This window comes from Manis pentadactyla, chromosome 8, assembly GCF_030020395.1.
Source record: "Manis pentadactyla isolate mManPen7 chromosome 8, mManPen7.hap1, whole genome shotgun sequence".
NCBI classification, from domain to species: Eukaryota; Metazoa; Chordata; class Mammalia; order Pholidota; family Manidae; genus Manis; species Manis pentadactyla.
In genome coordinates, this window is record NC_080026.1 from 107,420,038 (window position 1) to 107,447,580 (window position 27,543).

Below are 27,543 nucleotides of genomic sequence, written 5' to 3' on the forward strand. Positions count from 1 at the left end.
GTAGGTTTTTTCTTAGAAGCTCTTGGGTGATTTCTCTTTATTCCCAACTGGCTGAGTTTTAATCATAAATAGATGTTAGATTCTGCTATGTGCTTTTCTGCATTGTTGATGTGATCATAGTATTTTTCTTTTAGCTTATTGATATGTTAAGGGTATATTGATTGATTTTCAAATGTTGAACCAGTCTTGCATACCTGGAATAAATTCTATTTGATTATGGTATATAAATATTTTTAGACATTATTGGTTTGGATTTGTAATTAGGTTTTAGGTGTCTCCATTATAAACAGAAAATAACTACATTTTTTTCTTCTTTTTGTTCAACCTAGGAATCTCTTTAACAGGTGAATTATACTTACTTTACAACTGTTATACCTGGCTTATTTCCTTCCATTTTTTTGTTTTTGTGCTATTTGCTATTTTTTCTTTGCTTGTTTTTCTCCTTTGCTGCTTTCTGTTGGAATAAGATAATTTTCTATATTTACTTTTATTTCCATTATCTTTCTATTCTCTCATATTTCCTTTAATTTTCCTTTAATTCATACTTGACTTAACAGAGTACAAAGAATTAGTGAACTGAAGGTAGGTCTGAAAAAATCAGAATCTCCATTTTTCTTCTGAGAATACAAGCATCCTAAAATGATTTGTAAACAGACCCTCCAGTTTTTCATGTCATTTTTACTTGCTTTTAAGACCCCAAATTCATCACTATTATGGATGATTTCTTTGTTAGCAATACAGATTTTTATCTATCTTCATGTCTACCTGTTCCCTTTCTTGCTTCTCTTTCATGCATCCCAAATCTCCCTCCTGGAAATGCATCTTTTTTTATTCTTTCATAGTGACAATAAACTGTCTCAGTTAATTTTATCCCCATGCTGGAAGCAAAGGTTAACTGGGAATGTATAGAAATGCCAGTTAATAGTTATTTTCCCCTCAGCATTTCAAAGGTAGTTTTCCAATGTCTCGTGGTCTTCACTGGTGCCTCCAGGATATATCCTTTCAGTTTAATGGTCCATTCCTTCACCTGTTATCTGCCTTATCTTTTGTTATGTTTTCCTTCTTTTGTTCTTTGGTGTTTCTCAGCATCATTGTAATTGTCTAGACATGGATTTGTTTGAATTCCCTGCTTGAGACTCAGTACAATTCTTGAAATCTCACATCCTTCTTCAATTCTGGAAAATCCTGATTTCTTGTCTAGCTGACCATTGCCTCCTCTTCCCCAGTCTCCTTGCGGGAATTCTCTCATCTTCTAGAATTCCTATTGATTACGTGTTTAGCAGTTTCATTTTATTTTCCATGTGTCTTTATGTTTTCTCACATTTTCTGTGTCCACCTCTCAGTGACATAATTTGTAGGGTTTCTTCAGATCTACTTTCTATTTCATTACAGGGTTGTGTTCAATATATTGTTTATCCCATTCCAGTTTCAATGAATAAAGTTATCATTTCTAAAAGCCCTACTTAGTGGCTTGGCTTCTAAATCTGCATGTTCTTTTTTTTTAATAGTCCTGCTTTTTTTTCATTATAATTTTGAATTCTTCTGTTGGCCCTTTAGTCATTTTATGTATGTTTATTTAATCTCCTTCAACAGTAGATTGTTCTATAATTTCTATACTCGGTGTATAGTTCTCCAATTTAGTGTCTCTGCTGATCCTCCTTCATTAACTTTTTGTGCTTCTAATATTTTTATTTAAAGTTCATTTTGAGGGGAGATTATTCCTTTCTAAAGGAGTCTTATATATCTTCAATCATGAATGTGACCCTATTTTTTATTTTTTCAAGGCTCTTTGGATTCTATGAGTCCTAGATTATTTTTATGTTAATTTCTAAGTTTAGGGTTTTCATATATTGGAAATTTAATTAGTCAACTTTTATCTTGTGAAGAACAGGCTTTGGGATTCAGTTTCTCACAGAAAATTATTTTTTAGCCCTACTTAGAGCTTAGGAAAGATGCATGATTTCTTGACACTCCTCTCAGCCTCTGGGCAGAGTTTTTCTAGTCTTTTTTTTTAGTTTTAATGAGTAGGAAGCCCTTTGAGGGTGTTCATTTCATGCAAGATCTCAGTCTCCACTTCCTGCTTCACATGGCACCAATGCCACATCTCCTATACCTATGCAGCTGTTACATGGAAATGAAAACTAGCCCCCACTCCCCTCAATCCCAGCCCAGTTGCAGTGCCTCCTTGCACAGTCTTGCCACCATCTGAAACTTAATGCTGCAGGTTTATGTTCCCCTATTCTCTTCTGATCATGGCAATTTCCCTTTTTTTTCCTTTGAGCTTAACTCTATATTTTTAATTTGGGGTAGGGGGAAGGATAAATTTTTTTCCCCCATCAGTTCTATGTTCGCATAAGTGCAGTTGGTCGTGTTGCCAGACCAGAAAGTCAGCATGTAGTATGTGTTTAAAAGTAAAGATACTGTTTTCTGATAGAATTTCTAGGTCAGAAGTCATACACTTGTAGCTCTTGGTATAAACCCAACCCACAGATGTGTTTTGTTTGGGCTGGACACTTTTGGCCCACACTGTGTTTTTTCTAAAAACTCTCACTGTAGAAGCCAACTTTGAAAAATCAAGGGACTTCACATAAGAATACAGATTTCCTAGTTTCTTTTTAAAAATGGAAAGATCTGGCAATAGTGGGCTCATCTTCCAGCATTTACAACCCTCTGGAGCTCAGCAGCACCTGCTCCCCATAGTCAGTCATGTTTTCCCAGTTGCCGGAATATCTCTCCCAGTTCACACTGTCCCATCCAGCCCTCTTCACCCACTGACTTTACCTGCTTGACCTCTGAGGATATTCCACTTTGCAAAATGCATCCAGCTTTCACACATGAGTTGCCCCAGGAGACTGGAAGCCCCATGGGGACTGGAAATGGGCTGGTTGGTTTCCCACTCTAGTCACACCCAGCACAGTGCCTGGCTGGTGGTCAGCCTTCTGTGCTTTTGTATTTTGAATCAGTTAATTAAAGCATCGAGAAGTCCTTCTAAAAATAAACAGCCCAACAATCCAAACAATTCTGTGGCAGAAATGTTCTCCAAAATATTAGCAGCCCCCAAAGCCCTCAATGTTTAAATCCTGAGAATCATCACGTCTAAAGTAGTCACAGGCAGAGGTGTAGCAAGTGGAAGTTTGTTATTCATTTCCCTTAGGGTTTTCAACAAGTCTCTTAATTTTCCTCTGCTGCCAACTCTCCTTTAGAGAATGGGCAAAAATACTTCTCTATTCAAGGGACTAACACTAAGATGTCCCACATTTCTCAGAAGGGCTGTGCTGTATGTACATGTGACCCAGTATTGTTAGAGCTGGTTTGCAGCCGAGTCAGCATGGGAAAAATCTTAAGTGCACCTGGAAGGAGACTGGGGTGTAATTTCCAGACATGGGTTATTGAATGACAGCTTCCCCCTCAGTCCAGTGAGAAATTTAATTTGCTGAGAACTCAACACAGGAAGCATTTGCCGATTAAAAATATGTCTAAACAGATGTTCTGCTTAGCCTGGAAGAAGGATTTTAATGCAACTGTCATTATTGCATTTTCTTGGATTACTACTATCTGGAATCGGAGTCCAAATAGAAGGATGTAATTATTTATTATGGCCAAGAGTCCTGCATTTGAAGAGGAGCCTAGGGGCATCTGAAAGAATTTAACACACTGGGGGTGGGGAATAAGGTCCATTTAAATTTTCTGGCTCTGAAAGTAGACTCTGTCCTCTTTGAAAAAGCAGAGCGGCTGTAACTATTCAATGTTCCATTTCCAGCTGAAGGCACAGCCGTGTCATAAACAGAACCAGGCCTGACCCAGCCTTCCCAAGCGAGGAACTGGCAGTTTTCAATTATTCAACTAGTCACTCCCACACTGGAAATCAACACCCTGACAGTCCAGCCAGCCCCATTACCCTGACCCTAAGGCTGGCAGGCAAACTGGCACCTTGCCTGCGGCAATCCTGAAAGACCAAGGAGCAGCCCCTTGGTGAAAGGGCAGGCGGGGGGTTATTCTGAAAGGGGGGTTGAAAGCCTGGCTGCATACCTGAACCAACTGGGGATCTTTAAAATAATTATGGTGTCCATCCCCTGCCCTGAGATTGCGACTCAGTCAGCCTAGAGTGAAGTCAAGGCATCTGTAGTATTCAGAGCTCCCCAAGTGATTAAAAATGCAGGGAAGTTTGAGAACCACTAATATGGCCCAAAGGTTAAGAGCAAGGAGCTTGGGGCCAGGGGGACTTAGGCCTCAAGATAAATGCTGTCATTCACTACCTGTGTGGCCTTGGGAAAGCCATCCTCCCCCTGAGCCTTCCTACCTGCTGCGTGGTGGTGTTGGGGACATTGAACCAGGTAATGAATGTCAAATGCCTGTGTGGTAAGGGCTCAGTGCAAGGATCACTAACAAGGTCTGCATTTGGGGAAAGGCTACAAAGAATGCCTAAAATTAGGTTCAGCAGTTGCACCCCAGTACTCACCTAAGTGACGTTCAGGGGTTCAGGTGCTGAGTGGTGCTTTGCACCCAAGTTTGTGGGATCCTTGTTCTCTGGTGCAACCAGATTCCATTACTGTTTGCTTGAGCACCAAACCCTTAGGGACTGTCCATGAAAGTGAAAGGTTCATTGTCTTTTACGAATATGGTTCTGAAAATCAGGCTCTATCAAAACAGGCACAGCTTCATTCATGGGGCAGTTACACACTCCATTTCATTAATCCCATTATCAGCCCCGAAATGCATGTGGAGCTCTCTCTAGGGGAGGGAGGCTCCTTGGACCAAACAGTCTGCCAGGCAACGCTGAGTGAGCATTTCTCCGAGACCCACAGGCCTCGCCAAAGCTGGGAGCACAAATCCCCATGGTCAGGGCTGAGGAGAGCCACATAATGCCAGGAAATAAACCTGCTGCTGAAGCCAGTGGGCCAGCGGGCTTCCCTCTGATCCTTTCTCCTGCTTGGGCAGTGTCTTTCTGGGGGTGGCAGAAGGAGGGCAGATTGTGATTAAAGGGAAATCTGAGAGGTACACAACTTGTCTTATCTTTAATTCAAACAAAAACAAGAGGCACTCAGGCTGGCTCCTGTCAGTGTACTGGAGGGACAGCCTGCCCTCAGCGGATCCTTGGGGTCTCCTTCCTCCTTAGCTGTGCCCTGGATGCTTAAAGACCTGCTTGTCCACTGCTGTAATACAAAGTGGAGGGATTGCCCAGCCTTGACCTTATCCTCTTCACACAAACCAAAGTCATTTGGGGGGGTTGCAGACTATGGATTTAGCCAGCTTGAGGGGTGTGAGGTGGGGGTGTGCTGCCATCAGATGATTGGCATCTTGGCCTTAAAAAGCCCAAGAAGATCTCTTGTTATGCTGTGGGTACTGTGCACAACCCAGTAAGAGGCAGAATTTTAATGGGCTGCAGCAGCCTCATTCCTTCCTGTCCTCCTTAATTGTGTTTCTGTGCAGCTGTTGAACATGTGTGGAATCCCGGGCCCAGAGGTGGGACGGTGTGCCTTCAAGGCCGGATGATACAATTCTTAGGGGTGGAGGTGGAGGTGGAGAGGAGGAGCTAGACTCACTGAGCACCTCTTGAATTCCAGACACGTGGCCATGCACTTTGTGTAAATATTATTTCTAGTTCTCTCCAAAACCTCACATGAGGAGTTAGTTAAGTTATCCAAAGTCATAGCTGGGATACAAACTCAACTGTGTCTGACTGTCCAAGTTTATTCGGTTGGGTTGTGTTATACCAACAAACTGGTCATTAAAGACCCTGACAGACTCTCGCTGGTGAGCAGGTAAGATGCAATGAGGGAAGGTAATAAAATGTCTTTAAATGTGGCCACAGCTCTCATCCCCTGGAGCTCATGTCACTACTCATATTAAGGGCTAGAATCTATTTTCTTCTCCTTGAAGTTGAAGGGCCTTATGGCTTGTTTTGACCAATACAATGGCAGAAGTAGCATTCTGGGAACTCTGAGTCCAGGCTTAAGTGGACTGGCAACTTCTGCTTTTTCCCTCTAGGGAGACAGCTGCCATGTTGTCAAACAATCTCAGGTTAAACAACTAACTGGTGAAAATCCATGTGGCAAGAGGAGCCATTAGGTGCACTGAGGCACCAAATATGTGCCTAAGGCTTTTTTTGGACCTCCTAGCCCAGCTCAGCTGCTAGACGAATGCAGTCAAGCGACTGACCCAGTTGACATCAGCTGAAGAACCACCCCATTGATCCCAGCCAATTCACAGAATCATCAAAGAAAACACATTAGTGTTTGAAGTCACTAAGTTTAGGGGTGGTTTTATGCAAAAATAAGTCACTGTAATTGGGAAGGAACAATTAGGTGTGGCATCTCCATCACCGCAGTATGATGGCAAATCCCTCTTTCATCCCCATACTCTATGCTCCATTTTTATCATGAAGTGCTGGTCATCTGTGGCCAGAATGAAGGGCCATTGAGTTTACCAGATGTCTGGGAAGACTGAAAATGCATAAGTCAAAATACCTTCAAAAAAGCAAAGCAGAAAAATACAGAGATCAAAATATAGTCAGGGCTGAGCACATGGTCCCAACAATATGTTGTGTGACAGAGAAACAAATGCATGTTGGTCAAATGGTGGTGGTGGGAAGTGAGAGCTGAAGAATCTGCCTCACTCTGAAAGAGGTCAGATTGATATGAGGGGGATCAGCAAGTCAATTAAAAAATGGGCAAAGGACAGGAAGAGGTGAGTCACGTCAGTATACCCCCAAATCACAGGCAAAGGTTGGAAATGATGTTCAAAGTCATCAGCAGCCATAGAAACACAAATGAACTAATAATAATTTATTATTCATATTATTAAGAACACTGATTATACCTAGTGCTAGAGAGGATATGGCAAACGATGCACATCTGTAAGTTGCTATGGAAATGGAAATGGCTACACCTTTTGAAACACATTCTAGCAATATCTATTAAACATACTAAGTGTGTGAGGATCTATGTTCAGGAATGTTTACTGCAGCATCGTCCATGATAACAAAAACTTGAAGGGAAGTGGGTGTTAATTGATAAGAGAATGATTGGATAAATTATGGTCCATCCATACCAGCAATATTTTACAACTGTTCAAAATAATAAATTGAAGTTGTAACAAATGCCTTGGAGGGGTTTCCCATGAAGTGTTGATGAGTGAGGAAAGCACAATGCATAAAAAACATGTATTGAGTATGATCCCATTTTTTAAAAAATGACAAAGCTTGTATGTTTATATATGTTTATATGTGTTCACATGTATGTTTATGCATATATATGTATATTTCTACATAAGCATGAGCATGGTGAATGTATGTGCATGGAGAAAAATAGGGGAAAGTAAATACAAAGTCATTAGCATGCATTACCTGGAAAAGGGTAGAGAGGCAATATATGGAGAAAAGAAGTGAAAAATTACAGAGAAATAAGAAAAAGACAACACTAAAAAGGATATGATGATATCATATTTACGCATTTCTATAAAATTATATATATGCATGCATAGGTATAAAATTTAAAATAACATTGAAGCAAAAACATAAAATAAAGCAAGTAATGATTTCTATTTCATCCCTACATAAGCATCCCTAAAACAAAGGACTCTGGCATCCAAAAGTTATTCCTTTTGCTCTGCATTAATTTTATGCAGAAGAAATGTCATTGCTGTCAGCGAGCCCTGATTCCTACAGGATGCAGGCCAGACAGAAGCCCAGCAAAGGTTCTGAACAGGAGAAGCCTTCTCTAAAAGTGAGATCCTGCCAGTGAGATGTCTGCCCATAACCTGCAGGCTGTCGTAAGAAAGGCAATCACATCTGCATGTTGGTGTGCAGAAAGGCAGTGGTGGCACTTCTAGGCAGGCACCTGCTGATAGGTGGCTCTGCCCACTGACAGCCACACACACACACACACACACACACACACTTTACCTGTCCCTTTCCCAGCAGCCAACAGGGTCCCCAGTCTACACCCTCCTCTGCAGCATACCCCAGCCTTATTTTCTGTCCTTGCCCCCCAGGCCCACCCTCTCTGTCAGACGCCAAGTGCCCAAAGCCTCATCATCCCTCCCTCCAGCCCTCAGGGGCTTCACTCACAAGCCAAGAGCTAGAGAGAAAGGTCAAGCCCAGATTGCAGAGTTTAACTGAAGAGCATGTTGTCCCTGGGCAACCACATGCCCCTGCTGTCCCCTTCTCAGGCGGCCAGCACTCTACCCAACAAAGGACACACTGCCCGTGCCCCCAGACTTCAGTGCTTCCAGTCCCTTAAGACAGAAAGGAAAAGGTACAATAATAGTTTCCCAAAGCCAGGGGGAAATGGGGAGTGATTGCTTATTGGGTATGGGGTCTCCTTGAGGGGCCAAGGAAAATGTTCTGGAACCAGATAGTAGTGACGGTTGTACAACATTGAATGTACTTAATGCCACTAAATTGTACATATTACAGTGGGTAAAATGGTGAATTTTACGTTATGTGAAATTTACCACAGCTATAAAAAAGCCCCCAAAGACCTGGTAGGGCCTTACATTACCCTTTCTAGCTTCCTCGCTGCTGGTATTTGCGGCTGTAGTGTTCAGCCAGCTCTCAAACGGCTGCTCTTCAAGCCCACCTAAAAGAACGAAGACAAGAAACATGAGGACACATGGCCTTCTTTGCACTGGCACTGAGACTGGTCACTGGGGGTACGATCAGAATCACCAGCAGATGAGGAAAGATTTGTTCAAAAAGGTCGATTGGGCACCTACCATGTGCCATGCACTGTTCCAGATGCCAGGACAAAAAAGAACCTGCTTTTTTATAACCACTCACATAATTCACAAACTATAAATGTATTACTCTCCTTGATCAATTCAGGGGGCACTTGGAGTCAAATATATGAAGTTAACAGGCAAATCCCAAAGTCATTCCCAAAGTCAGCTTTCTCAACCCCACGGCATGAGAAAACCCAGAAGCAGACAGGACACTCTCCCTTCTCGAGTGCCCTGGTGTGGAACGCAGGGAGGTGTCATCAGTGCTGTTTCTGAATATGTGATGTGGTCAGTTCCTGCTGCCTTGGCTTCAGCAGGCATTCTGGTTTCCTCTTTGGGGCGAGTCTCCTTTTCGAAATTGCTGTTTACTTTGTGAGTCAGACTGCAGACACTGACTGCTTCAGTCGGGGACAGGGAAAGTGCTCTTCTTTTGCTAGTAGCCATTATCTAGAAGCCAAGTTCACATCTGTCCCCACCCAAGGATGGCCAATCACCAAATATTATTAGACCTACTGTGAGCCAGGTGCAGTTCCAGGCACCAGGGATCCATCAATGAGCAGGACAGATAGGCACATACATTTTAAATGGGTGGCTGGACAATAAACAGTTGGTAAGAAAATAAAGGTATACAATCATTGCAGGTTCAGAAAATGCTCTAAAGATCAAATTCAGTAGGTGATAGAGTGTGACTGGAGAGGCTGTATAGAAAGTGGTCAGAGGAGGTCCTTCCAGGGCAGAGAAGTTTGGGTTGAGACTTGAAAGACAAGGAGCCAGCCACATGGAGATCTGGGCTCCTGCATTCCCAGCCGGAGGTGGGGCTGGGAAGGAATCCAGATTGGGAATGAGCTTGCCGCATGGAGGAGCTGACCCTGGTGGGTGAGGGGGCCAAGGCAGAAAGGGAAGCCAGATCTGCATGGAAGTCAGGAACATAGCAGCAGAGTAACAGTAAAGGCAGATGGACTAGATAGGAGGGACTGAGGGGGCCCCCAAGGACTCCTCCTTTTCAGGGTTGAGCAACTGGGTGGGTCGTGACACCAGGGAACAGATTTGAGGATAAAGCCTGTGTCCTGTTATACACATGAAACTACATCAAAGCAACTATAGGAAGTCTACTTACCCAAAATTATTTATTGCATTTGTTTAGAAATTTGCAGTTTTACAAAAGTTTCCCATATTCCCGCTTACCCTGGTTGGAATGATCTGCAGCAGGAGTGTAACTCCATTTTACAGAGGAGAAAACTAAGCCACAAAATGATGAGCCTGGGGTAGCCAACCCATAAAAGAAGTTGAGGGCTCAGGACAGTCTCCTGGTCAGAAGGTCCTTCCTGTGTCCTACCATTCACAGGTTTCCAGCACTGCTCAAGGATGGGCCCCAAGTATGAAACCCAATGACCTGGCCCACAGTTATCACAGGAGATGACCCTGTGGTCCCACATCCCAATTCCTGACATGCAGACCCCATTTCCCTCCGTGCCTGACAAGGGCGGTGGGCCAGGCGCACGCTGATGTTTGTGTGCGCCTTCAGCTGCTCGTTCTGCTGCCTTCCTGGCCAACTCAGGATCCATGCACACACTCCCTGCAGCTGCTGGGTGTTCGCTGCCAGCCCCCAGCCCCCTGGGTATCCTTCCCATTATGATACCACTTCCTCCTTGGGCAAAAGGTCAGGGTAAATCCTTATGGAATGAAAACTGCTGGCCAGAGGAGGAATGTGCCATATGTGGAGTGAAGGAGAGCCTGAAACCACAGCCCTGGGACTAGCTTAGCCTTCACTTTGCTATGTAACCGTGGAGAAGACCTTGCATGTTAGTATTTTTCATCTGTCAAATGGGCTGTTGCAAAGACCAAATGAGGTAATGAGTTTGTTTAGGCACTTGCTCATGCAACAAATATTTACCCAACACCTGCTACATGCCAGATGCTGTTTCTGCTGCTCCGGATATGACACTGAACAAACTCTACCCTGACCTCACGGAAATTATATTCTGATGGAGGCTGGGGAGGAAACAGTAAACAAAGAGGCGTAAATATGTAAGTTGGCTGTGGATAAGCACTACCAAGAAAATAAATAAGGGTGAAGGGACAGTAATGCTAGGGTTAGGGGCTGCTGTTTCACATTTAGCTAGAGAAGAAGATGCCTGAAGAAAATGAGGGAGAGGGGCTGCGGCAATCTGGGGAGGAGCAATCTGAACTGAAGCAACAGCAGATGCAAGGGCCCTGGGATGGTAAGGAGGCAAGGTATGCCTGGAATGGAATAAGTGAGGGAGACGGGAGTAGATGAGGCCAGAGGGCAGTGGAGGCTCTGCAGAGTCAGTTCCTGTGGAGCCCTGCAGGCCATTCAGGATCTGGCTTTTATTCTGAGATCTAGATGGGAACCAGAGGACATGAAAGGGCTGTGCAACTGCATCAGCTTTGAATATGACCAGTGTTGTTAGAAGTGGACAGAAGGGGGACACAGGAGCTGGAAAATGAAAGAAGATTCCCCATAGCACTAGCCCAGCGTGGAGGGTTGTTAAGTTTAGACCAGTTTGGCTTCTGCAAAATGAAGAGAGGTCCGAGGCAAAAAAAAAAAAAAAAAAAAGAACCTGTAAGGATACCTGGGCACAGCCAGCCCTGGTTCAAGGTTAACTGGCCACTGTGGCTGAGGAAGCAAAGGCCATGAGAGATTGACATTCAGCTCTGCAGCAGGCAAAGGAAGGTAGGTGTGGGGAAAATTGCAGTATTTCCAGACATTCTCTCCTGGCCTTTGCCCATTCCTATATCATAGGTGTTTATAAGGGGTGGGGAGAAGCTGATCTCTTCTCCCCACTGTTGTGTAATTGGTCTGGCGCCCCGTCAGTCGCCAGGGCTCCACCTGAGGAGTTCCTCCCAGAAGGGGTGGGGGTGGAGGTGAGCACTGCCTGGACAAGGAGAAATGGGAGAGTGGGCTAAGGCAGAGAATGAAGCCAGGCTTCTGCAGGCAAATAAATGGGTTTCTCCCACTTGATCTTTTCCCTTGACTGATTTTAGCTCCACAAGTTTCACTGGTTTATTCAGCCTGGGCTGGAAACAGCTTTCCCGGAGCTACAGTAGGGGTTGAGGACTTCTGATTCCTGTGGCCCCCTGGTACTTGGGGTTATAATAGGAGCAGAGGCTCTGGAGTTGGAGGGAGACTGGGTGCCCCCTAGTCGATGGAGGGGGTAAAAGAATCAGTGTTTACTAAGTGCCAGTTATGGTGCTGACCATGTGCTAAGATCAGTGCTAAATGCTCTTGTCTTGTGTGTTGTAATTCTAGCCTCATAAAGATACAATAAAAGAGGGCCAAAGGGATTAAAGATGGCGGTGTGAGAGGAGAGACAGAGGCTTCCTCCTAAAACTGGATACAATTAGAAAATATAGTTGGCACAACTAATCCTAAGAGAGCAACAGGAAAGAGGACGGCGTCAGACTGCACACACCTGGAGAAAAGAGCAGACCTCAGCGAACGGGGTAACGTACCAGAGCTGTGGCTTGGCGGGACCCGAGCCCTTCCCCCACCCCAGCTCACCCAGGAGGAAGACAAACAGAGCAGGGAGGGAGTGGAAGGCTTGGGACTGCTGAATACCTAGCTCCGGAGATCTACTATGGGAGCACAAACCTACATTTCATGCTGTTTTCATGAGACTCACATGACTACCAGGTTGGAAAGTTAATACAGGCAGAGTTCCTGGGGAGACTGGGATTCTGGCCGCTTGTGGAAAGCAGGGATCCATATCTGGCGGCTCTGGGACAAAAACTTATACCTGTGTGCCTGGCCCACTGGCTCAGGCAGTGGAGACAGGCACAGCAGCTGGGAGGCGGGGAACAGCTCTTTCCTACCCCCAGGCACCAGTACCGCTCCCCTGCAACCCCTGACACTGCTTCAGGGGCTGAGCAACTCCAGAATAGAGCTTCTGGACACTAGAGGGCGCCATATACAAACATGAAACGCCAAAGGAACCTTCTCCCGAGTAAAATTATTAATACAACTCCAGAGAAAAATTTAAACGATATGGACCTCATGACTCTTCCTGAAAGGGAGTTCAAAATTAAAATTGTCATCATTCTAATGGAAGTACAGAAAGACATCCAAGAACTCAGGAATGAATTCAGGTCAGAGATCCAATCGTTGAAGAGCACAATGGAGGGTATTAAAAGCAGGTTGGATACGGTGGAGGAGACAATAAATGAAATAGAAACTAGAGAAGAGGAATACAAAGAAGCTGAGGCACAGAGAGAAAAAAGGATCTCTAAGAATGAAAGAATATTGAGAGAACTGTGTGACCAATCCAAGTGGAAAATATTCGCATTATTGGGATACCAGAAGAAGAAGAGAGAGAGAAAGGGATAGAAAGTGTCTTTGAGGAGGTAGTTGCTGAAAACTTCCCCAATCTGGGGAAGGAGATAGTCTCTCAGGCCATGGAGATCCACAGATCCCCCAACACAAGGGACCCAAGGAAGACAACACCAAGACACATAGTAATTAAAATGGGAAAGATCAAGGATAAGGACAGACTGTTAAAAGCAGCCAGAGAGAGAAATAAGATCACATACAAAGGAAAGCCCATCAGACTTCTCAGCAGAAACCTTACAGGCCAGAAGGGAGTGGCATGATGTATTAAATGCCATGAAGCAGAAGGGCCTGGAACCAAGATTACTTTATCCAACAAGATTATCATTTAAATTTGAAGGAGGGATTAAACAATTTCCAGATAAGCAAAAGCTAAGAGAGTTTACCTCCCACAAACCATCTCTGCAGTCTATTTTGGAGGGACTGCTATAGATGGAAGTGTTCCTAAGGTTGAATAGCTATCACCAGAGGTAATAAAACCACAGTAAAGAAAGTAGAACAGCTAATTATGAAGCAAATGCAAAATTAAATAAACTATCCCCAAAGTCAATCAAGGGATAGACAAAAAGTACAGAATTTAATACCTAATATATAAAGAATGAAGGAGGAGAAGTAGAAAAGAACCTTTAGATTGTGTTTGTAACAGCATACTAAGTGAGTTAAGTTAGACTCTTAGACAGTAAGGAAGTTACCCTTGAACCTTTGGTAACCACAAATCCAAAGCCTGCAATGGCAATAAGTACATACCTATCGATAATCACCCTAAATGTAAATGGACCAAATGCACCAATCAAAAGACATAGAGTCACTGAATCGATAAAAAAACAAGACCCATCTATATGATGCTTACAAGAGACTCACCTCAAATGCAAAGACATGCACAGACTAAAAGTCAAGGGATGGAAAAAGATATTTCATGCAAACAATAGGGAGAAAAAAAGCAGGTGTTGCAGTACTAGTATCAGACAAAATAGACTTCAAAACAAAGAATGTAACAAGAGATAAAGAAGGACATTACATAATGATAAATGGCTCAGTCCAACAAGAGGATATAACCATTATAAATATATATGCACCCAATACAGGAGCACCAGCATATGTGAAACAAATACTAACAGAACTAAAGGAGGAAATAGAATGCAATGCATTCATTTTAGGAGACTTCAACACACCATTCACTCCAAAGGACAGATCCACCAGAAAGAAAATAAGTAAGGACACAGAGGCACTGAACAACACACTAGAACAGATGGACCTAATAGATATTTACAGAACTCTACACCCAAAAGCAACAGGACACACATTCTTCTCAAGTACACATGGAACATTCTCCAGAATAGACCACATACTAGGCCACAGAAAGAGCCTCAGTAAATTCAAAAACATTGAAATTCTACCAACCAACTTTTCAGACCACAAAGGTATAAAACTAGAAATAAATTGTACAAAGAAAGCAAAAAGGCTCACAAACACATGGAGGCTTAACAACATGCTCCTAAATAGTCAATGGATCAACGACCAAATTAAAATGGAGATCCAACAATATATGGAAATAAATGACAACAACACAAAGCCCCAACTTCTGTGGAACGCAGCAAAAGCAGTCTTAAGAGTAAAGTATATAGCAATCCAGGCATATTTAAAGAAGGAATAACAAACCCAAATGAATAGTCTAACGTCACAATTATCAAAATTGGAAAAAGAAGAACAAATGAGGCCTAAAGTCAGAAGAAGGAGGGACATAATAAAGATCAGAGAAGAAATAAATAAAATTGAGAAGAATAAAACAATAGAAAAAATCAATGAAACCAAGAGCTGGTTCTTTGAGAAAATAAACAAAATAGATAAACCTCTAGCCAGACTTTTTAAGAGAAAAAAAGAATCAACACACATCAACAGAATCAGAAACGAGAAAGGAAACATCACGACGGGCCCAACAGAAATACAAAGAATTATTAGAGACTACTATGAAAACCTACACGCTAAGAAGCTGGAAAACCTAGGAGAAATGGACAACTTCCTAAAAAAATACAACCTTCCAAGACTGACCAAGGAAGAAACACAAAATCTAAACAAACCAATTACCAGCAAAGAAATTGAAGAGATAATCAAAAAACTACCAAAGAACAAAACCCCCGGACCAGATGGATTTACCTCGGAATTTTATCAAACATACAGAGAAGATATAATACCCATTCTCCTTAAAGTTTTCCAAAAAATAGAAGAGGAGGGAATACTCCCAAACTCATTCTATGAAGCCAACATCACCCTAATACCAAAACCAGGCAAAGACCCCATAAAAAGAAAATTACAGACCAATATCCCTGATGAATGTAGATGCAAAAATACTCAACAAAATATTAGCAAACCGAATTCAAAAATACATCAAAAGGATCATACACCATGACCAAGTGGGATTCATCCCAGGGATGCAAGGATGGTACAACATCCGAAAATCCATCAACATCATCCACCACATCAACAAAAAGAAGGACAAAAACAACATGAACATCTCCATAGATTCTGAAAAAGCATTCGACAAAATTCAACATCCATTCATGATAAAAACTCTCAAGAAAATGTGTATAGAGGGCAGGTACCTCAACATAATAAAGACCATATATGATAAACCCACAGCCAACATTATATTGAACAGCGAGAAGCTGAAAGCATTTCCTCTGAGATCGGGAACTAGACAGGGATGCCCACTCTCCCCACTGTTATTTAACATAGTACTGGAGGTCCTAGCCACGGCAATCAGACAAAATAAAGAAATACAAGGAATCCAGATTGGTAAAGAAGAAGTTAAACTGTCACTATTTGCAGATGACATGATATTGTACATAAAAAACCCTAAAGACTCCACTGCAAAACTACTAGAACTGATATCGGAATACAGCAAAGTTGCAGGATACAAAATCAGCACACAGAAATCTGTGGCTTTCCTATACACTAACAATGAACTAATAGAAAGAGAAATCAGGAAAACAATTCCATTCACAATTGCATGAAAAAGAATAAAATACTTAGGAATAAACCTTACCAAGGAAGTGAAAGACCTATACCCTGAAAACTGTAAGACACTCTTAAGAGAAATTAAAGAGGACATTAACAAATGGAAACTCATCCCATGCTCTTGGCTAGGAAGAATTAATATTGTCAAAATGGCCATCCTGCCCAAAGCAATATACTGATTCGAAGCAATCCCTATCAAATTACCAACAACATTCTTCAATGAACTAGAACAAACAGTTCAAAAATTCATATGGAAACACCAAAGACCCCGAATAGCCAAAGCAATCCTGAGAAGGAAGAATAAAGTGGGGGTGATCTCGCTCCCCAACTTCAAGCTCTACTACAAAGCCACAGTAATCAAGGCAGTATGGTACTACCACAAGAACAGAGCCACAGACCAGTGGAACAGAATAGAGACCCCAGATATTAACCCAAACATATATGGTCAATTAATATATGATAAAGGAGCCATGGACATACAATGGGGAAATGACAGTCTCTTCAACAGATGGTGCTGGCAAAACTGAACAGCTACATGTAAGAGAATGAAACTGGATCATTGTCTAACCCCATACACAAAAGTAAATTCGAAATGGATCAAAGACCTGAATGTCATGAAGTAAGTCATGAAACCATAAAACTCTTAGAAAAAAACATAGGCAAAAATCTCATGGACATAAACATGAGTGACTTCTTCATGAGCATATCTCTCCAGGCAAGGGAAACACAAGCCAAAATGAACAAGAGGGACTATATCAAGCTGAAAAGCTTCTGTACAGAAAGAGAAATCAGGAAAACAACTCCATTCACAATTGCATCAAAAAAAATAAAATACCTAGGAACAAACCTGACCAAAGAAGTGAAAGACTTATACTCTGAAAACTACAAGTCACTCTTAAGAGAAATTAAAGGGGACACTAACAGATGGAAACTCATCCCATGCTCGTGGCTAGGAAGAATTAATATTGTCAAAATGGTCATCCTGCCCAAAGCAATATACAGATTTGATGCAATCCCTATGAAACTACCAGCAACATTCTTCAATGAACTGGAACAAATAATTCAAAAATTCATATGGAAACACCAAAAACCCCGAATAGCCAAAGCAATCCTGAGAAAGAAGAATAAAGTACGGGGGATCTCACTCTCCAACTTCAAGCTCTACTATAAAGCCATAGTAATCAAGACAATTTGGTACTGGCACAAGAGCAGAGCCACAGACCAATGGAACAGACTAGAGAATCCAGACATTAACCCAGACATATATGGTCAATTAATATTTGATAAAGGAGCCATGGACATACAATGGCGAAACGACAGTCTCTTCAACAGATGGTGCTGGCAAAACTGGACAGCTACATGTAGGAGAATGAAACTGGACCATTGTCTAACCCCATATACAAAAGTAAACTCAAAATGGATCAAAGACCTGAATGTAAGTCATGAAACCATTAAACTCTTGGAAGAAAACATAGGCAAAAACCTCTTAGACATAAACATGAGTGACCTCTTCTTGAACATATCTCCCTGGGCAAGGAAAACAACAGCAAAAATGAACAAGTGGGACTATATTAAGCTGAAAAGCTTCTGTACAGCAAAAGACACCATCAATAGAACAAAAAGGAACCAAGAATATATTTGGAAGAATATATTTGAAATAGAACAAAAAGGAACCCAGAATATATTTGGGAGAATATATTTGAAAATGACACATCCGATAAAGGCTTGACGTCCAGAATATATAAGGAGCTCACACGCCTCAACAAACAAAAAACAAATAACCCAATTAAAAAATGGGCAGAGGAACTGAACAGACAGTTCTCCAAAACAGAAATACAGATGGCCAACAGACACATGAAAAGATGCTCCACATCGCTAATTATCAGAGAAATGCAAATTAAAACTACAATGAGGTATCACCTCACACCAGTAAGGATGGCTGCCATCCAAAAGACAAACAACAACAAATGTTGGCGAGGCTGTGGAGAAAGGGGAACCCTCCTACACTGCTGGTGGGAATGTAAACTTGTTCAACCATTGTGGAAAGCAGTATGGAGGTACATCAAAATGCTCAAAACAGACTTACCATTTGACCCAGGAATTGCACTCCTAGGAATTTACCCTAAGAATGCATCAATCAAGTATGAGAAAGATCAGTGCACCCCTATGTTTATCGCAGCACTATTTACAATAGCCAAGAATTGGAAGCAACCTAAATGTCCATCGATAGATGAATGGATAAAGAAGATGTGGTACATATACACAATGGAATACTACTCAGCCATAAGAAAAGGGCAAATCCAATCATTTGCAGCAACATGGATGGAGCTGGAGGGTATTATACTCAGTGAAACAAGCCAAGCGGAGAAAGAGAAATACCAAATGATTTCACTCATCTGTGGAATATAAGAACAAAGGAAAAACTGAAGGAACAAAACAGCAGCAGAATCACAGAACTCAAGAATGGACTAACAGGTACCAAAGGGAAAGGGACTGGGGAGGATGGGTGGGTAGGGAGGGATAAGGGGGGGAGATGAAGGGGGGTATTAAAATTAGCATGCATGGGGGGGCAGGAGAAAGGGGAAGGCTGTACAACACAGAGAAGGCAAGTAGTGATTCTACAACATTTGCTAAGCTGATGGACAGTGACTGTAAAGGGGTTTATAGGGGGGACCTGGTATAGGGGAGAGCCTAGTAAACATAATATTCATCATGTAAGTGTAGATTAATGACACCAAAAAAAAAAAAAAGGCAGTTCCTGTGTGGAGACCTCCAATGAGTTCTACACAAGAGTATAAAGGGCATATAAAAGTGTAGGCAAAGGGTCTGTTTATGTTTATACAGAGGATCAAAGCCTAATTGGGCTACCCCGAAAATGAACTAAGATACGATATGAAATAGAACTTCCAACATCAGCACTCTCTGGAAGACTCATGCCAGAAGATGATCATCAAAAAACCCCAACAAAGATCCACGCACTGCTACAGCTGTAGATGCACTCATCCCACCAGTTCCTGGACTTGTCATGGGAATGAAGAAGGAGATATCTAAGCTGGCCTGTGCATACAGTAAAACAACAAATTTGACTGGATCTATACTGTTGGAACTCAACCAAGAATTAGGAGAAGTGCAAATTGTAGCACTCCAAAATCTTACAACTACAGACTATTTACTGTTAAAAGAACATATGGGATGTGAACAGTCCCCAGGAATGTGTTGTTTTAATTTGTCTGATTTCTCTCAGACTGTTCAAGTTCAGTTGGACAATATCCACCATATCATAGATAAGTTTTCACAAATGCCTAAGGTGCCTAACTGGTTTTCTTGGTTTCACTGGAGATGGCTGGTAATTACAGGTATGCTTTGGTTATGTAACTATAATCCTATTATGTTAATGTGTGTGCGCAATTTAATTAGTAGTTTAAAACCTATACATGCTGAAGTTACTCTACAAGAAGATATCTCAAAGAAATAATCAATCTTCCCATGTTTTCTTCTGCCTGCTACTTCTATAGCTTTTCTTCTTCCTTCCTAATTACAACCCTTAAATAGAATTCGTGCCTCATATCAAATTTACCGAGTATCATAATTCTTCCAAGTGGTAAAGATACCTCAAGACAAATGCTGGGCATAGAAGCCACAGGGCATAAATATGCAAAGAAGTAAAAAGCTAACCTTTTCAAACAATCAGGCTTCTCTCTCACTTAACTTTACATTTCCCTGTATGGCCCCGGAAGATGACTGGTTAGCCAGAGACGGGTAAGATTCCTCAAGGGAGGAACAACCTAAGACAGGCACAGTCGCAGGGGGGCCATCAGGTAAGAAATTGGGGATCAACAGAGGTGAGGCTTAGAACCTCAGCCCCCTGTTCTGAGAGAAATCTTCTGCATCCGTGTATGTTTTATTGCCCTTGTCTAGCTTGGATCAACACATAGTCTACAGGCACACACCTGATCATCTACATTTGCTCTCTTACAACACTAAACTATGCTTTCTACCTTTATCTTGTACCTACCTACCACTTCAGCATTTTATTAAAAATAATAATAATAAAGAGAGAAATGTGGTATCCACATATAAATCAAGTATAAAAATCAAATGAGTATCCATATTTGAACTGACTGTTTATAGTTCATAATGCATGAGCAAAACCAAAAGTTTCTGTGATGACTGCCCTTGTACTGCTCACCATGTAACTTATTCAATATGTAAGAATTTGTTCTCCATGTAAGAACTTGTTCATTATGCTTCAGAAGATTGGAGACTGACGAAAATTAGGCTTGGGGTGGATTAATGATTGTGCATTGAGCATTGACTCCCCTATACAGAATTTTATTGTTGTTAACAACCATTTGATCAATAAATATGAGAGATGCCCTCACAAAAAAAAAAAAATGTACACACTTACAATTGTAAAATAAATAAGTAACCGGGATGTAATGTATAGCATAAGGAATATAGTAAAAATATGGTAACAACTTGGTATGGTGATAGCTGGTACCTAGAATTATCATGTATATAAATGTTGAATCACTGTGTTGTACACCTGAAACTAATGTAATGTAATACTGTGTGTCAACTACCCTTCAATAAAAAATAATTATCTACAAAAAGAAAAGCTTCTGTACAGGAAATGACACCATCAATAGAACAAAAAGGTACCCTACGCTATGGGAGAATATATTCATAAATGACAGATCCCTCCTACACTGCTGGTGGGAATGTAAACTAGTTCAACCATTGTGGAAAGCAGTATGTAGGTTCCTCAGAATGCTCAAAATAGAAATACCATTTGACCCAGGAATTCTACTTCTAGGAGTTTACTCTAAGAATGCAGCAGCCCAGTTTGAAAAAGACAGATGCACCCCTATGTTTATCGCAGCACTATTTACAATAGCCAAGAAATGGAAGCAACCTAAGTGTCCATCAATAGATGAATGGATAAAGAAGATGTGGTACATATACACAATGGAATATTACTCAGCTATAAGAAAAAAACAGATGCTACCATTTGCAACAACATGGATGGAGCTAGGGGGTATTATGCTCAGTGAAATAAGCCAGGCAGAGAAAGTCAAGTACCAAATGATTTCACTCATATGTGGAGTATAAGAACAAAGAAAAACTGAAGGAACAAAACAGCAGCAGAATCACAGAACCCAAGAATGGACTAATGGTTACCAAAGAGAAAGGGACTGGGCAGGAGGGGTGGGAAGGGAGGGATAAGGGCAGGGAAAAAGAAAGGGGGTCTTACGATTAGCATGTATAATGTTGGGGTGGGGCATAGGGAAGGCTGTGCAACACAGAGAAGACAAGTAGTGAGTCTACAGCATCTTACTATGCTGATGGACAGTGACTGTAATGGGGTTTGGGGGGGACTCGGTAAAGGGGGGAGTCTAGTAACCATAATGTTCTTCATGTAACTGTAGATTAATGATAATAAAATGAATTTAAAAAAAAGAGGGCCATAAACATCTACACATGAGGAACTAAGTGTCCAAGAAGTGAAGGGTCTTCCTGTTCTTGGGGGTTCAGAGATGGTTATCGACGACAGCTGGAGGTAGGTCCTGTCTGAACCCCCAAAACTGTGCTCCTTCCCCACAGCCTCAGACCCAGAGAACAAGAGGGTTCCCTGGGAAAGGCTGGTTATCTCAATGGACCTGGGGTGCTGTCCAGGAGGTCTGGGAGAGCTTGGGGGCATGGGCAGTCAAGAGCCCAAATCCCTCCACTGTTGGCCTTACCAGCAAGAGACTGGAGGCTCTGTCAGAAGGGCAGCAAATCTCATGTTTCCAGGACAGCCAGGACTGGGATCTGCCTAGAGTTAATATGGTTTGGCCACACCCTGATGAAAACCTTTGTGAGGCTCCCTATGCCCACGGGATGGCTTCTGACTCCTAACAGGACTCATGAAGCCCTGAGATATGGCCCTGCTGGGCTTGCCACCTGGTTGGTGCCTCGGGGCTTCCCGCTAGCTCTCCCACTCCCAGTCTGTGGTCAGCCACCCTAAGCTACTTACAGCACCTTGGATTTCTATTCTCCTCTTACTGACTGATGCACTTTCCTCAGCCATGCTCACCTCTTCACCTAGCCAAATTCTACTGGTCCTTCAAGTACCAGCTTGGACTCTACTTCCTCTGGGCAGCTGCCCCATTACTTCTCTGGGGTTAGAAGCCCCTGCTCTGTGCTCCCACCGCCAACAGGGCTTATTCACATACCTCCCCACAAGGTATTTTGTCCTGTTTACTCAGCTGATGCCCTCAGCCTGGTTTTAGTTTTTAGCATCTTGAAAGGGACCATGTCTTGTCCAACAATGAACACCCAGCCCTGCACCTGGCACATAGCAGACAATAAAATGTGTCTTGCCAGTGGGTTTCAGCCCTGGGCAAGTTCACTTGATTCAGTGAGACCAAAACGTTCTTGGGGTGAAAGGGTTTATACCTAGCTTTATTCTCATGGTGGCAGGTCAAAAGCTAGAATCCCCTCTACCTCAGGGCAAGTCCGCATGCAGCAAGCAGGTCTCGGCCTCTGCGCCTCTCTGCCCCCGCAGCCATCTCAGTCTCTGTTCTCGGCGCTGCCGCCACTCCAGCCTCTGCTCTTCTGTCACCATGCAGCCCAGGGCACTCGTTGGAGCTCTTTTATATAGAGTCAGTCAGTAATAACGTATTGCCCACACATGTGCAGTGAGCAAGCCAGCTAGGGTCAGGTGAGAATCCTGGCCATAGGAACTTGCATTTTCTCTACAGATGGATAGATGAATGGGTGGATGGATGGATAAATGAATGAGTCAGACAGTGCTTAAAAAGAGAACTTAATTATTTCTAATTCAGCCTGATGGAAAAATTTGTCTTTATTGGCTTTTATGGAGGGAGGGAAGCAAATATTCTTTGAACAATGGCTCTCAAACTTGGCTGCACTTTGGGATCACCTGGGAAGCTTTTTAGAAAAATACTGATGCCTGGGTCAGCCCCTCAGAGGGTCTTATTTAATTGCTCTGGGTATAGCGTGGGACTTGAGATTTTTAAAAGCTCCTCTGGTGATTCTAGGGTATAGTCAGCCAAGGTTGAGATTCATCACCCAGAGACCCTGTAGGAGGAAGCCTCATCTCATCATATTTTCTTACAACCAACCTCTCCCATGTGGGCCTGGAGACAGACATCAAACACTGAATAAGTCACTTCTCATGTCTAAGTCGATGGGAAGTACTGCTCTGTTTCAGTGAAAGCAAGAAAACGAGTAAGACAGGTGTGCCGGCTGTACTTGCTGCATAGGCGCCACAGAACAAGACAGTGGCACAAAGATTGGAGGCAAGTGGGGAGGCAACATTTTGGATGTGGGGATATATTTTTCCTTGGGTGGAACTGCAAGACAGTAAATATTTGAGGAAAAAAACCATATATGTGCCCATATTTGATCTTTGGTTAATTACCTCTTCAGTGAAAAGATACGAAAAGACCTTGTAGATTTCATTAGTCACAGGGGTTTATTCAAACGTCTCCTTTGCATAAGAAACCCAGGCTTACAGCTGGTCTCTGGGAAAGAATGCTCTCCAAGCCTTGAAAAGAGAGCTCCAGGCCTGTTCACGCTCTCACTTAAACACAGCAGAGGTCAGCGGCCCGTGATGCATGGGGCCGTGCTGAAATGTTTCTATCCAGCATTTGCAATTCAATCCCACAGTTTCCTTTATGGAACAATTCACTAAATTCAGAGTTGTTCTTTTTTCTAATTCACCATATAATTCACCTCCCAAGTTCAATTAAGAAGCAATCTGTCAGCAACTTTGGGAGCAAGCTGCTTTTCTTTGGGAAAGCCCAATTTTCTTCCGCTCCTAACAAAGAGTGGCTTAATTATATGCATCATATGAGACATTGATGCATACACAATGCTCCTCCACCGTAATTAATGAAATATTAACTATGTACATCCAAAGACATCTAGGCATGAAGGGACAGGCTTTTCCAAAGTCCAGGAGGACAGTCTGATTCCATAGATCAATATTGCTCATTTGAATATATGCTCATTTACAGTGACTATGAATTAATATTCATTAATATGGTAATTAATAAATAAAACTTTATATTATTGCTTCTATCCTTCATTCTTAATCCTTGGTTTTCTTAAACACAAGAATAACTATAATTTTTAAAGTTCTGATTATTTGCAGGTACTACACACCTGTTACCTATTTTATCCTCAAACCAACCCTTTGAGGTGGATATCATTCCCATTTTACATATGGAGTAACTGAGGTTTAGCACAGTTATCACTGGGGACACTCAGCCATTGGGCGGAGAGGCTGAGATTCTCTCCAGATCAGTCTGGTGTCAAATCCTTTAATATCCACCACATGCTAAAAAACCCTGCCAGGACAAGCTTCACTCTCATGTTTATTGACTTTTTAATATGTGTATTTATAGCTCTGACCCGTCAGTGGTAATGAAATTGCTTTCTTTAAGAAAAATTAAAAAAAGATTTCATCACAAGATCCTAAAATCACTTTATTACTAGTCTGTTTGCTCAATAAAAATTGATTGAGTGCCTGCTTTGGGCAGCACGGGGCTGGGTTCCTGAAGACAGGCAGGGCCTACCTTCATGGTGTCTTCACTATTCGAGTGGAGAGGATATAAGCCAACAAGGTCATTCCATGGAGGGATTAAGTACTTCGGAGAAATTAAAAGTTTTATGGAAGAGCAACAAGGGATGGGGGCCCAGGGACAGTATCTCTGAGTAGATGACATCTGAGCCAAGACCCAAACTGATGAAAGGGGGATATCCATCTGGAATCTTGGGAGAATAGTCTAGGAAAAACCAAGTTCTTAAGCTGCTAAATAAGAGTCCAGTGTGGCTGGACTAAGTGTGAGCACCATAGGAGCTGATGCCTGAGGGACACAGGGTCAGCTCAGGCAGGGATTTTGAAACTTATCCTCACAACAATGTCGGAAGCAGTCTTAATTTGACATGGCCTTTGTTCATATGTAATATGTGCAGCAATTCCATGAATAAGTAATATTCCTTTTTTACAGAAAATAAAACAAAGGCTCATGAATTCATAATCCAAGGTCACCCTACTGGTAAATGACTGAACTTGCCTTCCAAGATGGGCCCATCTGACTCCAGACCCATCGTTGTAACTCCTGTCCTCTATCCCATACCTGGACAGGTGTGACCTGAGCAAGCATTCCAGGCAAGGCCAGTGGGTGAAACATCTGCACACCTCTGTTGGAAAACTACCTGCAAGAAACACCTGCACAGCTGAGGTGTTAATTTTTCATAAGGAAAAAAGAGGCCAAGCCCATTAACAGGCTGATTGAGGAATGAACAAGGCAACCACTACAGTTGGTAATCAATGTGTGATCCTAAGCAATTTAGTGCCAAGTAAATTGTATGTCTATGCCAAATTTCAAATGCTACAGAAGGGAAAGGGAAAATGAGTTAAAAGACAGTGCCAATTTTTGTTAATGAAATGATTTAATACTGGCAAGCGTATAATAAAATAGGAATTCTTATACACTGCTGGTGGAGAAGGAATATAAATTGGTAACATTTTATGAGGTAATTTAGCAAGAAGTATCAAAGTCTTTTAAAAAGGCAGTAATACGACTTTGACCCAATAATATAACTTGTAGATATTAGTACTATGGAATTGATGGGCAATGAAGACAAAGGATGTTCACCTCAACACTTTTTATAATAAAGAAAGACTAAAACAATCATATCCCCATTCATAAAATGAATTATGATAAAATAAAATACTATGTAACCCCTCAAACTGTTTTAGGAGAAAGTTTACTAAATGAGAAAAATGTTCATATTGTAAGTCAAAAATAGATTTGGAAATAGTACCTAGTATGATTTCAATAGAATCGAGTATGATTCCATTTTCTTTAAAAAAGCATATAAAAGAAACATGGAAAAAACACTGGATGCAAACACCCTAATGCCCAGTGTGATCTCTGGAAGGCGATTTTTGGATGGACTTAATTTTTCGTAGACTTTTTGTGATTTCCAAATTTTGTTCAACATAATCAGTTTTATAATCAGGAAATGAAAGGATGTATTATTTATTTTAAAAGGATTTTGAAAAAGAATCACTGGATTACAGTATACACTTTGCCTCAGAACAGGGCTGTGCACTTTGTAGTGTATGCATACACACATGCACACACACACACACACACACACACACACAGAGATGGTTGCCTGGAAAACCTTTTTCCGATGGGAAAGAAACACAGTTGTGTTTATGCAGATGGAAAAGTTGTGGTCCAATCTTTTTTTCTGCTTTTCTGCTCTGATCATGCAGAGAGAAAAAAATGAGTCCACGCTGTGGCAAGCAGAAGAGGGGAAAACTCGAAAGGGCCTGCTACAACCTGCTCTCCAATGGGCTTGCGGTGGGCTTCCCTGAGATCAGCCTGCCCGTCTCCACTCCGTTAGCTAGTGTCTTGGCCCTGGGTGATGTGGCCTCAGAGTTTGCTTCTCCCCCAGGCAGAAGCTCAAAGGAGGCTTCTTATTCCTGCAAATCTGAGCCCTCTCTTCCCAGAGCCTTCGGCCAGATGTTCACCCACCCTGAATGGACTGCTTCTGCATTTTTCTTGGTCCTTGATTGTTGGTGGCGCTACACCAGACCTCTGGCTAAGGCGTGCTCTTGGAGTAGTACCTGTGGCTCACCTGGCTTCCAACCTCCCATGCCTTCCAACCTCTGAGCCCTGGACTCCGAGTATTCTTGTACACCTGGTGCACATCTTTAGTATTCAGGCTGGCCTTGGCTTCAAAGGCTGTGTCCACCATTCATCACTGCATAAAAACTATCCCTCTAAACAGAGTGGCTTAAAATAACAGCCATTTTAGAAGACAAGTAGTGATTCTACAACATCTTACTACGCTGATGGACAGTGACTGTAATGGGGTTTGTGGGGGGGACTTGGTGAAGGGGAGAGCCTAGTAAACATAATGTTCTTCATGTAATTGTAGATTAATGATAACAAAATTAAAAAAATTAAATTAAATTAAATTAAGAAATAAAAGGTAAAATAACATAAAAAAATAATAATAACAGCCATTTTATGCTTGCTTCTGATTCTGTGGGCCAGGAATTGGGGCAAGGAACTAATCAGGCTGGCTTGTTTGCTCCACTGTGCTGGGGCCTGTGCTGGGATGGCTCAAATGGCTCATGTGAAGCCACGCGTCTGGGGCTCCAGTTCTTTTCACGTGGCCCTCTTGTGCTTCCTCTGTGCAGGATGGCCCTGGGTTTCCAAGAGGCAGTATTCCAAAAGGATGACCCTCAGTGTGACGGTGTTTTTTTAAGCTTCTGCTGATATCATGCCTTCTAGCATCCTATTGGCCAAAGCGAGTCACACACTCAAGGTCAGAGTCACTGCGGGAGAGGACTGTACAAGGGAGTGACTGTGCCAGGTGAGGTCTGTCAGGGACCACAAAGGCAACATTGTCCCACCTGCCTGGACTCCGCA

The 27,543-nt window shown here is 42.3% G+C and overlaps 1 protein-coding gene across 1 annotated transcript in view; it reads right to left on the reverse strand.

Moving 5' to 3' along the window:
• Positions 1 to 27,543, reverse strand: part of TLL2 (tolloid like 2) — a 134,660-nt gene that overhangs the window by 53,781 nt on the left and 53,336 nt on the right. Inside the window, exon 3 of the mRNA XM_036886469.2 lies at positions 8,502 to 8,579. Within this exon, the coding sequence (XP_036742364.2) occupies positions 8,502 to 8,579 (78 nt within the window). The remainder of the gene's footprint in view (positions 1 to 8,501; positions 8,580 to 27,543) is intronic.